Below are 13,791 nucleotides of genomic sequence, written 5' to 3' on the forward strand. Positions count from 1 at the left end.
TCTCCATGAAGTTGGCTTGGTCTTCCAGCTCAGCCAAGAGATACAGAGGGACCCTCCCACATCCTGGAACCTGCTCCAGCCTCTGCCCCAGACAATGTTCACCCGGTCCAGCTGCTCTCATCTCCCAGTGGGACCAATGACAAGGTTAATTAGGACAGAAGATGCAGAAGAAAGGGGTGGACAAAGAAGGGATGAGCTTCTGGCAGAGCAGCTGGCCTTGAAAACAGCCTCAACCTTATTTTCACCAGGATGGCCAACAAGAAGGGAGGTGTGACTGTGAAGTCCTGCAGATGACACTAGACCAGGAGGTGTCATCAGCACTAAAGAGAACAAGCTATCGCAGGGAAAAACTGGAAGACGCTGGAGACCAGAGCAATGCAGGGCTGAACAGCACTTGAGTGCACAGGCATGCACAAGAGAACCACCAGTTGTGCTGTGGAGGAGGAGGGTGGAGAGGAAGGAGCTGATGACAGAACCATCAGTTAATCGGCCCCATGGTGACGTGCTCTGGGCCAGGCACAACTGCAGCCAAGGAGGGCAGAGAGGAGATGGACATGCAGCCACTCCACGTCATATAGGCCACACCAGACTGTATTAATGAAGGTGAAAGCCCTCACATAAACCTCATTACTAACACTTTGAAAAAGGCTGTGGGACAGTGGGACACTCACAGAGAGCATTCACACACTACAAGGCACAGGCAAGTTTTCCCTGGAAAATCACACATTATTCCTCCGGCTTCTCAGAGAGGATCAGCCCAAGCACCAGATCTGGCTAAGGGTCAGTCAAGAAAAATATGAGGGAATCTGTAAAACAAGACTAGGCTGACCAGGTGACACAAGGTGACACAGAGGCCAGAAAACCTGCCTTCTTTGGCAAGGGAACAGAGTTTGGCTCCAGGACCCTGCAAACAGAGACCAGACAGGACAGGACCAGTTTCCCTTAACAAAATAAAGAAATAAATACTCAATAGGGCAAAAACTCACTAATAGTAAAAGACAATGACAGCACAAGAACAAACCAGGCCATGAATTAAAACCCAAAAAAGAATTCCACTGCAATTTTGAGGAAGGAAAGAGTAGAGGTGGGAGTTTTAACCAAGCTTGATATATTTATGAAACAGATTATGTGACTCAAGTTCCTGCAATACTCAGGGACTGGACATGCTAACTCAGGAAATCCCTTCCAGTGCTACTGTCCTGAATTTTTAAGGAAGACTGGATGTTTCTGAGAATGCTGGTGGCAAAACAGCTACAGAATTGGGGCAAAAATTACTAAGCAGTAAGAGGTCCCTAGGGGTAAAGTCTGAAGTAGTTAAACCAAGACAGTGCCCAGTGGTGTGGCTATACCTACTATAGCTACACACCTTTTTAATGCTAATAGCACCTTAACGTGTGTATATAAACATACAGTTTATACTATTCAGTATTAACAGGCTGAGTGGCTGCCAGACATCCATCATATCATAACATGCAGGACCTTCTGCTTCACATGCTGCTTCCACAGCAGACTGCTCTATGGAAGCTGGGCAGTTGGACAGATGCATTCCCAGTACAATTACCTGGTAAGTACTAGTTTAAGATGAGTTTCCTTATTTCAAGAGCATAGATGTGAATCTTCTCCCAAATCACAGAGCTCATCATACCTCAAGTGCAGCAAGTGTAAAGCATCCAACAATCACTGTCCAGACTTTGGCCTGCTTGTTTTTAATTTCTTCCTAAATATTTTGTATATTTTTTCATGTATGACATTGCATTATTGAAGCCACAGTTTTCTGCCTTCAGGGAGGCTTAGCACAAGCCTCCCTTCAGGGAAATAAAAGACACTGATGCACTGGTTTTAAATGCTGAGCAGGGACAGAGCATGGATAACAACAGATAATGAAACAAATATTAATGGAATAAACATTGTTAAAAGGAAAAAAATTTAAATTACACAAGCTGGTAGTGTAAACTTGTCTTCCTTTGTGAGGGCAAAATATATTTGTAGGTATTTTTGTTACCTGGAATTATAGTGCAAATTATGTGGTGACTTTGATTGAACTCAAGACTACCCACCACAAAAGCCACACAGCTGAAAGGATGGCAAGGCACACAACCAGGGAGGTGGGATGAAGGTGGGGCTACTGAAATGTGGGCAGTGAAAATAAGTGGAATTTACAAAGATGCTGCAGGTGCATTTAATTCTGATACAAGAGGTGGCTGTGATGAAAAACTGTCTTAAACCACAACACTATTCCAAGAGGCGTTAAATCACTACTTTACAAGTTTAAAAGTTTGTAACAAAGTAAGCAGAAGACCACTGAAGCCACAGTCACCTCAGAAAAAAGGAAGCTGACAGACATCACCTGACGGACAACCCCAACTCCAGTACAGGAGCAGTGGGGCAGCCCATGGAGATGGTGGAGTCACCATCCCTGGAGGTGTCCAAGAAGCGAATGCACGTGGCATTCAGTGCTCTGGTCTGGTTGACAAGGTGGCAATGGCTCAAAGGTTGGACTTGATGATCTTGGAAGTTTCTTCTAACCTAAATGATTTCGTGATGTCGCCGCAGCTGCTGAGACACTGCCCTCCCCTCCAAAGTAGAATTCTCCGGTTTTGCTAATAAATAGCAAAATTTACCACAATCAAAACACGTATTTGAGCTCTTTTCCAAAGCTATCATTGACTGGTGAAAGAAAATGGTAAAATACACTGAAATGACACCTCTCTCCATCGTGGGGAAGGGAAGGTACTTTTCCATAACCAAGTTCTTCAAAATGTATGGTACATCACATTGTACAATTCTCCCATACATGCTGTTTATAAATGTGTTGCCAGTGAGCTCTTTCAGTCCTTTCTCAAGCACATCCCAAACCCAAAGAGGGCAAAAAGCTAACATGCTTTTGGGCCATTGAAAATATCTAACCATTAACAGATTAGTAAATTTTCCTGTTTTCAACTGGTATTTACAATTATTACGTACAATTATCTTTTGGGAGAAACTCGGCATGTGTCCAATGGGAAAACCTCTCCACAAAACCTTACAGGTGGAAGGGCAGGCAACCCTCTGCTGATGCTTCCCCTCTTGAGGGGGAAAAGCAGGTCTGCTCTGGAACTGAGTAAGCAACTTGCATTCATACCACCAAGTGGGATGGACAAGACCCAGGCAGAACAGGAAAGAGAAATAAGATTGTGAAGCTGTTTTTGGCAAGACTCAGTTGAGCATCATATCCTGCTTTGAGCAGGTCCCTTCCAACCAGGGTACTTGGAGAGAAGACAGATACCAGCAGCTGTTCATGATCAGAGGACGCCATGTCACAATCCAACTCAGGAGCAAAAGGTTCCGTGCTTCCCACTGAAATCTGAACTAAAGCCACCTGTCCTGCCAGGCAAAATACAGCTTCTCTCACCTGGGACAGCCCTCGCTTCCTCCTCAGTGGCATGAAAGGATCCAGCCTGCTACAGCTTGTCAGAGGCACCAAGACAACCAAAGATGATGGGGATGTGGGCCATCTTCATCCTCCCCAGCAGGCAAGAGAAAGAATGAAGGTGGCCAAGGTGCCTTTGCTAAATGGAAGATTGCATCACTTTCAGAAAAATGAAGACTGACTGGGGATTTTTCTTGAAACTTCAGTCATCACAATCCCTCTCCAGACTTGATGGGATAAAGGGGGATGGCTTTAAACTGAAGGAGGGCAGGTTTAGGTTAGATATTACAAAGAAATTATTCCCTGTGAGGGTGGTGAGACCCTGGCACAGGTTGCCCAGAGAAGCTGTGGCTGCCCCATCCCTGGAAGTGTCCAAGGCCAGGGTTCGGACGGGGCTTGCATCACCTCCCTCCAGTGGGAGGTGTCCCTGCCCATGGCATGGCGTGGAACAAGAGGAGCTTAAAGGTCCATTCCAACACAAACCAGTCTGTGATTCTATGATTTAAATCCATCTGCAATAATAGTAAGGTCAAATCCACCCCAGACTTCTTGGCTTTTCTCTTGCAACTCTGCTTCCTGAATCTCCAGCAGTTAACTTCTGCCTTCATATACCTGGGGACATCCCAAAAGTATCACTGACAAATCAACCTGCAGAGCCATGAACAGAAAGGGACCAGCAGCTGCTTCATTGCATCAGAGGAAAGAACAGTTTCCCATCAAAGCTCACTTGGGGATCACAATTTGACTTATGCAAGTAACCCTGTTGAGGAGAAATCTGGCCATCACCTCTGATCATCATTATCAACTGATATTCAGATTATCCTGAACTGCTTTTTAAATAAATAACAGCTCATAGTGCTTGCTCACTATTTTACTTTAAAGGCAATTTTTAGTAACACACTGATATTAATAACTGCCATGAGCCTGAGTGAGGATTTGTATGAAGGATCTGTGTTTGGATACAGATTTTCTCAATCCAAGATCAGTGAGAATAAAGGTTACCAAATGGCAAGGACTGATAGGCATTACATGTGGAAAGCCTGATTCCTCATAGAGAAGTGATTTAGAAATACACATCATATGGCCAGTCTCTATTGCAAAACAGAATCACAAATTGTCTCTGTTACATTCCTTTAAATTATCAGAACTTGTAAACAGAAGAGTCACTAAATGCATTTCATCCCACCAGTGTAGAATTCATACAGTTTGTTAGAAAAAATTATAAAACTAATCATGTGTTTCTAGCAAGTGGCTTTCCAACAGCTGATGTCCTATAACATGATCTCTAACAAGCTAGAAACATGTATAGTCTTCACCAAAAAATTTTTTCTGCACACAAATTTTTGATGGGGAGAAGATCCACAAAGACGAAGGACAAGCTGCTTCTGCATCTCTTAGAGCATAAACCCAAAGCATTTGTACTTCAGCTCTCAGTCTGCATTGGGTAGCCTCCATCAGACCAGCCGGTGAGAAACCAGCAGCGGGACACACCTCACTCCATGGCTCAAAGCCAGCACTGGCTGATCCCACAAGAGCTGAAGTCCCCAGAACAGCCCAGCACATTCTACATCCTTCAGGAATGCAGCACTGCAGCCAGCCCACGTTCCACCCACAGTCACCCCACTTCACAGCCAACCATGCTGCACTGTCCTTCTCCTGTGAAGCCACGCACAAAGGAGGTGGTCAGAGAAAAGGGCAGACTGCCACAACACTGCAATCATACCAGGAAAGGGAAGAGAGTGGTCCCTGCCCTGGTGTCCTGTGGGCAGGAGGGGGGGAGGCAGCACCTGATCCAGAACAGCAGACAACACTCCTGCTGGCAGAGGCAGCTCTCCACCCTCACTCTGAGCAGAGAAAAGGCATCACTGAATTATCCCCTAACAAATCCCCCAGTCCACTGTTATTTGTACTAACATCAATCCTAGTCGTGCATCAGAAGACACATGATGGGATGGTAAATTTTTAGCTTACAATCCTATTCAGTTTTATTGCTACAGGTTTTGTAAGGAAAGGCATGCTCAGCATCCCAACATCGCCAACCTTTCACATGGGACACTTGCTGATTGTAGGCCAATGCATTGAGCTGTTGCCAGTTTTAGGAGCTCTCTAAACAAAGATACAGGGTCTAATTCAGAAATGAAACATTGTTTATTCTGTGCAGGTTGCAAGGTGTAGGCTTCCACAAATCAAGCACGCTATGGGGTAAAAAGTTACATCTTTTATCCAGTAAAATTTACGTGAATAAGACTCTAATACACATCCATGCCTACCTAATGCAAATTTATTTGTATGACAATCTTACGTAATGCTTGAAACACAAAGTTCTTTTTCTTTATTAAGCCACTTCTATTGCAGGAGTTATCAGACAACATGTTTAAAAAAGGCGAGAAAATTCAGCTTGAAGACATCAATCCCTTTCATAGAAGTTATCTGACTACATCAGTTACATTTACAAAAGGTGAGAAGATTCAGCCTGGGGAGAGATAATTCAGCTTGAAGACATCATGAGGAGGCTGTAAGGATGGCTAGTGAGCTTCTTTCAACCAGTTCAGAAGGAAGAGCAAACATGAGGATCTTCATCTAAAATAACTAACCTACTTAGATACAAATTTCAAATTCAAGGATGTCCAGAAACATTTTTTGCTGTTGGTTACTTTAATTTTACTATCTTCAGTTGCTGAGTTTTGATCATAATTACAATATTGTGATCGATTCTGAATTGTGGTCAAATGAAATCACTGAAAAAAGGCATAAGAGAAAATTGAGACACAATGGTTAACATCCCCAAAATGTGAGGTTTGCCTCACCCAGAAGACACAATGGGATCACCACAAATGCTCTCACTTGTGTTGCTTTCTACTTCTTAACAACTGAATGGATGTATTTTGGAAAAAAGGAAGAAAGCATCATAAATACGTAAGTGAACATCTGCCTGGTCAGCAGAAAATTATCTTTACAAGTATCACAGTACTTCTGATGAAAATGAAGAATCTGGTTTCTCCAGGACCAACAGCTTTTGTAAATCGAAACAATTGCAGAAGATTCAAGGTAAATTGGAATGACCCTCCAATAATTACAAAGACTGCTGCTTGTTCCGTGGGTGAAATGTGACAGTGCCTGACAGGCTCCAGGAATGGACCGAGAGGGCCTGAAGGATATGGAGACAGATCTGGTACTCACTGAACCTGCATTTCATGCTTGCCAGTTATTTTCAATTATTATTTGCCTATAGTGCAAAGGATCCAGGTAAAAGCATCTGGTCTCCGATATTCTGCAAAGCTTTCCTCCTTGGATGGTATGAGGTCACCATCAGGCTGCAGAAACTCCCATTAATCAGCTACTCGTAAGATCAGGTTTCAGGGTGGGGAAACAAAAAGCCTTCCCAGGCTGCAAGTCATTCCACAGAGAAAGCGGATACAAGGCAGGCCAAGAGAAAGCACTTACAGTGAACACCAGGGGCGGGAGCCCACAGCTGTCACTTCTGTCATCCTTCCCCCCATCTCCCTAAAGAGAAGGAGGGTACAAGGCAGGACAACATTTAAGGTATCCCTTATCCCTTAACAAGGGGGGGATTTTTACAAGCCTTTGTGCTGTTTGAGATGCAGACAGGAGCCAGCAAGCTCGCCGTATTGCCACCCAGTTGGAAAGCTCTTCAGGTACCTGTGAGCTACAGCACCCCTCACAAAGGACCAGTTCTTCCAAAATACTGCCACTGATCTTCAAACAAAACACCAGAGCCTTCTTATTACATAAAAATTACTTACTGGTAAGTGAATGTGCTTATAAGGTAAATAACAATGCAAACAGCAAGCTATAATGAGGAGTGATGGCCACAGACACACAACAGCAGGAGACAGGGACACTGCTTCTTTCAAAGTGGGAAAGGATGACACCCAGGTGTCTTTCAAGTAAGAGTCCTACACTTGGCAATGCCAGCAAAGGGCTTTCACAGTTCACATCCTGCCCCTGGGGAACACAGGGACATGCTGGGGCCACCCAGCTTGGCAGAAAACTGGGGCTGCTGGTGGACACCAGGTTAAACATGAGCCAGTGATAAGACCTTGAGGCAAATGGTGTCCTGGGCTATGGCCAGCAGGTCGAGAGTGCTATGCCCAGTGCTGGACTCTCCAGCACCAGGGAGACAGGGACAGACTGGAGAGAGCCCAGTGAAGGGCCACAAGGATGACAAAGGGATTGGAGCACCTGGAAAAGAGCAGACTCCGGGGGTCTCATCAATGTACATAAATACCTGAAGGGAAAGTGCAGAGATGAAGGAGCTAGTCTCTCTTCAGTGGTGCCCAGTGACAGAACACGAAGAAATGGACACAAACTGGAACACAGGAGATTCCCTTTCAACATCAGAAAACCATTTTTCCCTATGAGCACTGGCACAGGTTGCCCAGGGAGGTCTTGTAGTCTCCTACCATCTTGGAGATACTCAAACACTGCTTGGACATGCTTGTGGGCAGCCTGCTCAGGGTGACCCTGCTTGAGCAATGGGTTAGAGCAAATGAGCTCCAAAGGCTCCTTCCAACCTCAACCAGTCTGTGATTCTGTCAGAAGAACCATGGAAAAGCCCAAGCCCACAAGATGACAATGCCAAAGATATTGGGAATGTCACAAGAGGCAGGACACACTGCTTCAAGGGGTTACTGTGCTGCTGAAGCCCACGTCGCACCACAGGCAGCTCGAGGCAGCACTGCCCATCTCCTGGCCAAGTCCAACATCAACACAAGTCCATGAGAACTGCAGCCCAGCAGGCTCTGCCACACAGTTACATGCCGACTCCTTGCTCCAAGAGCCCAGCAGAGGCCCAGGACACTAACATGGCAGCAGCTCCTGCCCTCAAACAGCTGCAGCCTGGAAATACACTGACCACCCCAGCAGTCAGTGTATGGGAACAGCCACTGGTACTAAGACAGGTTTTCCCAACCACATTCCAATGGAAGTTGCTCCCAGCTGCTGGACTGGTGCAGCACAGAACACAAGCTACAAAAAGCCTTCAGGAGGGGTCAGACCTCCTGATCAGCACTGAGTCCTTACCTCTACACCATACCTATATGCATCTTCAATGACCACCATTTTAAACATTTTAATTAGCATGAACTGATGTTGCAAATCAAACAACATTCTTATTTTGCTTCTAATGCACTTTGTGTTCTGCAGACAGCCACCACCATTCCCTTGGGATGTGAATTTCCCTAGAAGCAGTTTCCATGCAACAAGAGGTCTGAAGGCACCTCCCATACGGCAGAAGCCCATCTGGCTTTCCTAACTCCAAGAAGCCATACTAACATACCCCAAACATCCCTGTAAAGCTTGTGCATTCACACGTGCACACTCGTCTTGGCATCAGTGCTCAGTGTGATGAACAATCACTGCAAAAATCAAGCATTTAGGGCACACAGTGATGCTTGTCTTCAAGAGAGGAAGAATACAGAATATTAGGAAAGCAAATTGCATAAATCAAAATGTCATTAAGAGTGGACCCGGTAAGGCCTATTTTCCCTGGGGATTTCTGCAGGTGTCCCTAGCCCTTTCCTCATCCCAGCTCTACCCCTACGTGTCCCCTGAGTAGACCCCAGAAAGCAAGAGCGTGTGCATGCTGGACCCACCTGCCCCAGACCCACGTGCCAACTGTCCTGCTGCCACCAATCCCTCACACACTGCCAGCTCTGTCTGTCCCTTCAACATGCAGGACCTTCACTTGGCCTTTCTCTTTCACTATTCACCAAAAAGACACCTCAAAAAATTTAAGTAACCTTTTTATTTAACAAATATCTCTGAAAGCAGCCACCAGCTTCCTAAGTTATTTGGGGCAGCTCCTAACAGAGCAATCACAACAGCTTCATTTCCTTAAGAGATCAAGCTAAACCAAATACTTAGCCAGTAAAAATAAGTAATGTCCTATGCACCAGTCCAAATACTGGGGCCAGAAAGCTGGTAAAGGGACTGGAGCATCTTGCAGAGGAGGAGGGGCTGAGGGAGCTGGGGCTGCTCAAGAAGGCTCTGGGAGATCTGACCAGTGTGCTCAAGTACCTGCTGGGAGGGAGCAAGGATGAGGGGGTCAGATTCTGCTCTGGACAAGAGGCAATGGGCACAAGGGAAACCACATGGAATTCCATCTGAACACAAGGATGCACGTTTTTCCTGCGAGGGGTCAGACACTGGGACAGGTGGGCCAGAGAGGCTGCAGAGTCTCCATCCATGGAGATGTTCAAACTCTAAGCAGGTCCTGGATAACCTGCTCCAGCTGCCCTTGACTGATTGAGCAAGGGTGTGCACTCAACCTCAGGAGGTCACAGACACACTAGAGGAGTCTGTGATTCTACAGACCACCACACCACACAAGCAATAATGACCCTACATTCACACATATGCATCCTATGTTCATATGCACCCTATGAAACAGATGGAAGAAAACAAAAACACCGAAAATCTGGTACAAGCCTGTATCTTCAGTAGCTTGGAGGACATGGAAAACTGCAATATTGTGTACTAAGCTCTGTAATCACAGCAACTGACAGCACTGCCTCATGTCAAGGAACTTCTGTTCTAAATCCACTTACCCAGATGCTTCTGCTGCCCTACTTTAGGACAAGTGAAAAACATGGAGTCTCTACAACCCAAGCATTTAGGAAAATAAAGCACTAATCTGCTTTTGGCAAAGATTGATTTAAAAGACAATATATAGAATTGTCTTAAGACAGTAATATTGAGAAGGAAAACCTTCCTTTATGGCATTTAGTGAAAAGGAAGTTGTTTCCCTGCCCACAGCAGAGGTGTTGGAACTAGATGATCTTTAAGGTCCCTTCCAACCCAAACTATTCCATGTTTCTATGATTCTACAATTGTTGGAAACAACCCTAATTTAACAAACCATACCTGTACAGTCTGTTTGTACACAACTGCTGCATAAAGATGAAGCAAGGTGCAACGGCTCTGCACAGTGGTAATCAGTCAAGACAATGCACATTTTAATGCCAGAAAAATGTCCACCTGCGGTTCCAGTTACTTTGAATTTAGTTAATTAATATAAAGTAGCTATTAGTCAGGGTCCTTTGACAGGATATTGCAAGAGAACAGATCGGTTTTTCATTTCCAACCTCTCAGTGTCAATTTAATTGTTGTAATTGTCACCCCTACACAGAGAGGAATCAAGACTGAGGTCAAATCCTTTTTCCAGGGGAGGATCTTCCCAGTTAGAAGTAAAGATGCCATCCAAGATTTGAGGTACAGCCCAGGAGGCTGATGCTGCTGGAGAGGTGGAATGGACAGTCCCTGGTCACTATGGCACCTTTTCAGAGCAGCAGTGCATGTTCTGGGAAGAAAAGAGTTTTCTGGTTTTTGATTGTGTACCATTACCTAGTAATTGTCACAGTCATACTGTATGACAGTATGACTGTGACAGTAATTCCCTGTCATACACAGATTTTCACCTCCATAACATGTAATTTACTGCAAAGTAACCAGTGCATGGGAAACAGGTGCATATAAGTAATGTACTTCGTTATATACCAAGGGAAAGAGCATCCATGTATTCCATGTATGACCTTGTAACAGGGGGTTTGTAGAGGCAGAATGCTCATTTATTCTCATAAGAAACACATTATCTATTCCTTTTTTGATAACAAGTCTCCTTGCAGACACTTTCTTCTCCCACTTACACTGAGCTGTGCGTAAGGATGACAGAGTATCTTCATCACCATCATTGGCACTTTTTAAATCTCACTTTTTTAAAATACCATCAGCAAATGGTATTCTGCCACGGTTCCCAAGTTTCCTTGCAGGAAATGTAACTGCGACCACTACATTTGCTTCCAAAAAATACATTCTGTATCTACTAAGCCCAGAACAGAAATCCACCCCAGTCCAAAGATGCAAGATGATTCCAACTGGACTGTTCCAACCCCCATTTGCAGTCCCATTTTTTCCCCATAAATAGTGGACTTTTAAAATTATTATTTCTCAGAAATGCAAAATGCTGTCTCTACACTACATTAAATAAACCTCGTATACTCAGAATAATTTTTCAATCCGTACAAGCATTAAAAAGAATTTTAGGATCATTTATCAGTCCACTAATAGATAATCAGAACTCTGGACTAAAACTTTTAACTGATTGGCTCTTGCTTTCAGTACCAACAATGGACCACAAGTGTCCTCCCCACTGAGTTACCGAGATTTTCGCACCTGATTATTAATCAACAAGAACACGTCTGTGAAAATCCTGTATTTGCTTCTCCAGTTCAGCAACTATTTCATTAATCACTTTTTTTACTTTATTAATTACCCCATATCAGATCAGAACTTGACTCCAAGGAAAGCAACTGAATCTTAAATCTTCTGCTCTTGTTTTGTCTAAAAGACAGAAAAACCCCACTTTTTAAGAAGTTTAAAGAAGATGATGTGGTGGGGATGGACTTTTTTCACCACCAATGCTCTGTCCCAGCTCACAGACTGTCACTCCAAGAGGCTGAACAGCAATCCCTTTGGCTTCCCAGCCTTCAAGGCTGAAAGAATGCTCTGTATTTCAGCAGGGACAGGCGCAGATGCAGCAAGATGACAGAGTGCAGATCACCTCCTCTCTGTCTTGTCTACATCCGAGTCCCTGTAACCCGAGAATTCTCCTTCCGCTCTATCAGAGGGGCTGGATTTCTCATGAGCCACTTCCAAACAACCTCCCGCGGCTGGGCAACCCTGCTCCGGCTCTCCCGGGAGCGCATCCACGCTCCGGGAAATGGCAGGTGCTGACTTGGGAACGATTTTATTATGACTCGAGGCATAGTTTTGGCAAAAATAAGTTTCAAAAATAATAAGTTATACTCTAACGGCAATTCCTTGCTCCAATGAAACAGCCTGCAGCTGACACTGAGTATGCTGGACGGCTGCACAATTACCCATTTTAAAACCTATTTTTTACACCGTAAATTATGCTGACCCCTCCGGATGCTGTTAGCATTGCAAAGTGAATTCCTAATTCCTCAGGAATTCCACAGGATTGCAGCTATTTTGGTTCGGGATTTTTCCCTCCCGCTGTCACGGGGCAGCTCAGCCGCAGTGGCCCCGGCCCCGCGGTGCGGCTGAGGAGCCGGGCCGGGCCTGCCGGGTCCGGAGGAGTCCCGGGGGCGGGAGCCCCGCATCCCCGCGGGAGGGGATGCGCTTCGCCGGGCCCGGGCCCGCCCCCGCGCTTCGCTTCTAGAAGGTACCGGCGGCCGCTGCCCCGCGGCTCCCGCCGCCCCTCCACGCCTCCCCTCGAGCCGGGCCCACCGCGGGGGCGCGGGCAGCAGGGACCCGCGAGTGGCGGCGATCGGGGCGACGGAGCGGAGGCCTCTGGGAGGAGGCCCCGCCGCAGCCCTGCGCCGCCCCCGCCACCCCCTGGGCCCTCCCGCTCCCCTGCATTGGGGTCCCCGCCCGGCCGCGGCCAAGATGGTCGCGGGGCGGCGGCGCTCACCTCCTCGGCCTGCTTGCGCAGCGCCTTCTCCCGCTCGTACTGCGTGAGCAGCTGCTCGTTGTCCTCCCGCAGCAGCTCCAGCTCCACCTCGTGCTCCTGGTTATCGGTGAGCACCGAGTCCAGGTTCTCCAGCACCGTCACCACCAGCGGCATCAGCTCCTTCACCACCTCCTCGTCGTAGCAGTGGATCAGCCGCTCGAACTCGCGGTAGATGCTGTTGGCGAGGCCCGAGACCCGCTCCGACATCACCGACCCCGAGCAGTAATCATCGCCCGGGTACCCCCCCACGCCGCCATCGTCCAGCTGGATCTCCAGCATCCTGCCGGCCGACAGCCCTCGGCCCCGCTCCGTTCGACTCCACTCCGCTCCGCGCCCCGCTAACGCCGCCGCCGCCGCCGGGCGCTACCCCGCCCCGCCCCGCCGCGTCACGGACCGCGGGCACCGGTCGGGGCGGAGCGCGGCGGCACCGCCCAGAGCCGCTGGATCGGGGGCGCGGGAGACCCGTGCTGAGAGCAGGCCCGGCACCGCAGTGATTCTTGCACTGGAGACGCGAGCGGCAGCGGTGACGGCGAGACGCCCGCGCAGCACACCGCGCCGGGAGCGAGCCCGCCCGCGGCCGGTCCCGTTCCCCGAGCCCCGCGGCGGACAAAGGGCGGCGCTGCGGCGTCAGCCGCACACCGGGGATCCACGCAAGGCGCGATGGGCGCGCGCGAGGCCCCACGGTGCGGCGTCACGCGCAGGGACACCGAGCGCCAGCCAGCGCGTGCCCGGGTCGCGCCGCATCTCGGACACACACTGGCTCCGAGACCCGCGTTAGAGACCGCACAGCTGCGGTCATTGTATTTCCAGCATCAGGCAGCCGTAGTTAGTACAGAGAAAGCGGACAAGGACCTGTTCAGCCAGGGATGAATTGACAGCCATAGGACCA

The 13,791-nt window shown here is 47.5% G+C and overlaps 1 protein-coding gene across 12 annotated transcripts in view; it reads right to left on the reverse strand.

Annotated features, from left to right (window-relative positions):
• Window positions 1-13,234, reverse strand: part of MAPK8IP3 (mitogen-activated protein kinase 8 interacting protein 3) — a 73,314-nt gene extending 60,080 nt beyond the window's left edge. For 6 of the 12 annotated variants that reach the window (XM_069030091.1, XM_069030100.1, XM_069030094.1 and 3 more), the window contains exon 1: window positions 12,864-13,234. In XM_069030091.1, coding sequence (XP_068886192.1) covers window positions 12,864-13,181 — 318 coding nt within the window. In that variant the 5' untranslated portion in view covers window positions 13,182-13,234. The remainder of the gene's footprint in view (window positions 1-12,863) is intronic. The other 6 variants (XM_069030101.1, XM_069030098.1, XM_069030092.1 and 3 more) reach the window with 1 other exon arrangement.
• Between the last annotated feature and the right edge of the window lie 557 nt (window positions 13,235-13,791).

The sequence above is a fragment of the Aphelocoma coerulescens genome, chromosome 14 (genome assembly GCF_041296385.1).
Source record: "Aphelocoma coerulescens isolate FSJ_1873_10779 chromosome 14, UR_Acoe_1.0, whole genome shotgun sequence".
Taxonomy (NCBI): domain Eukaryota; kingdom Metazoa; phylum Chordata; class Aves; order Passeriformes; family Corvidae; genus Aphelocoma; species Aphelocoma coerulescens.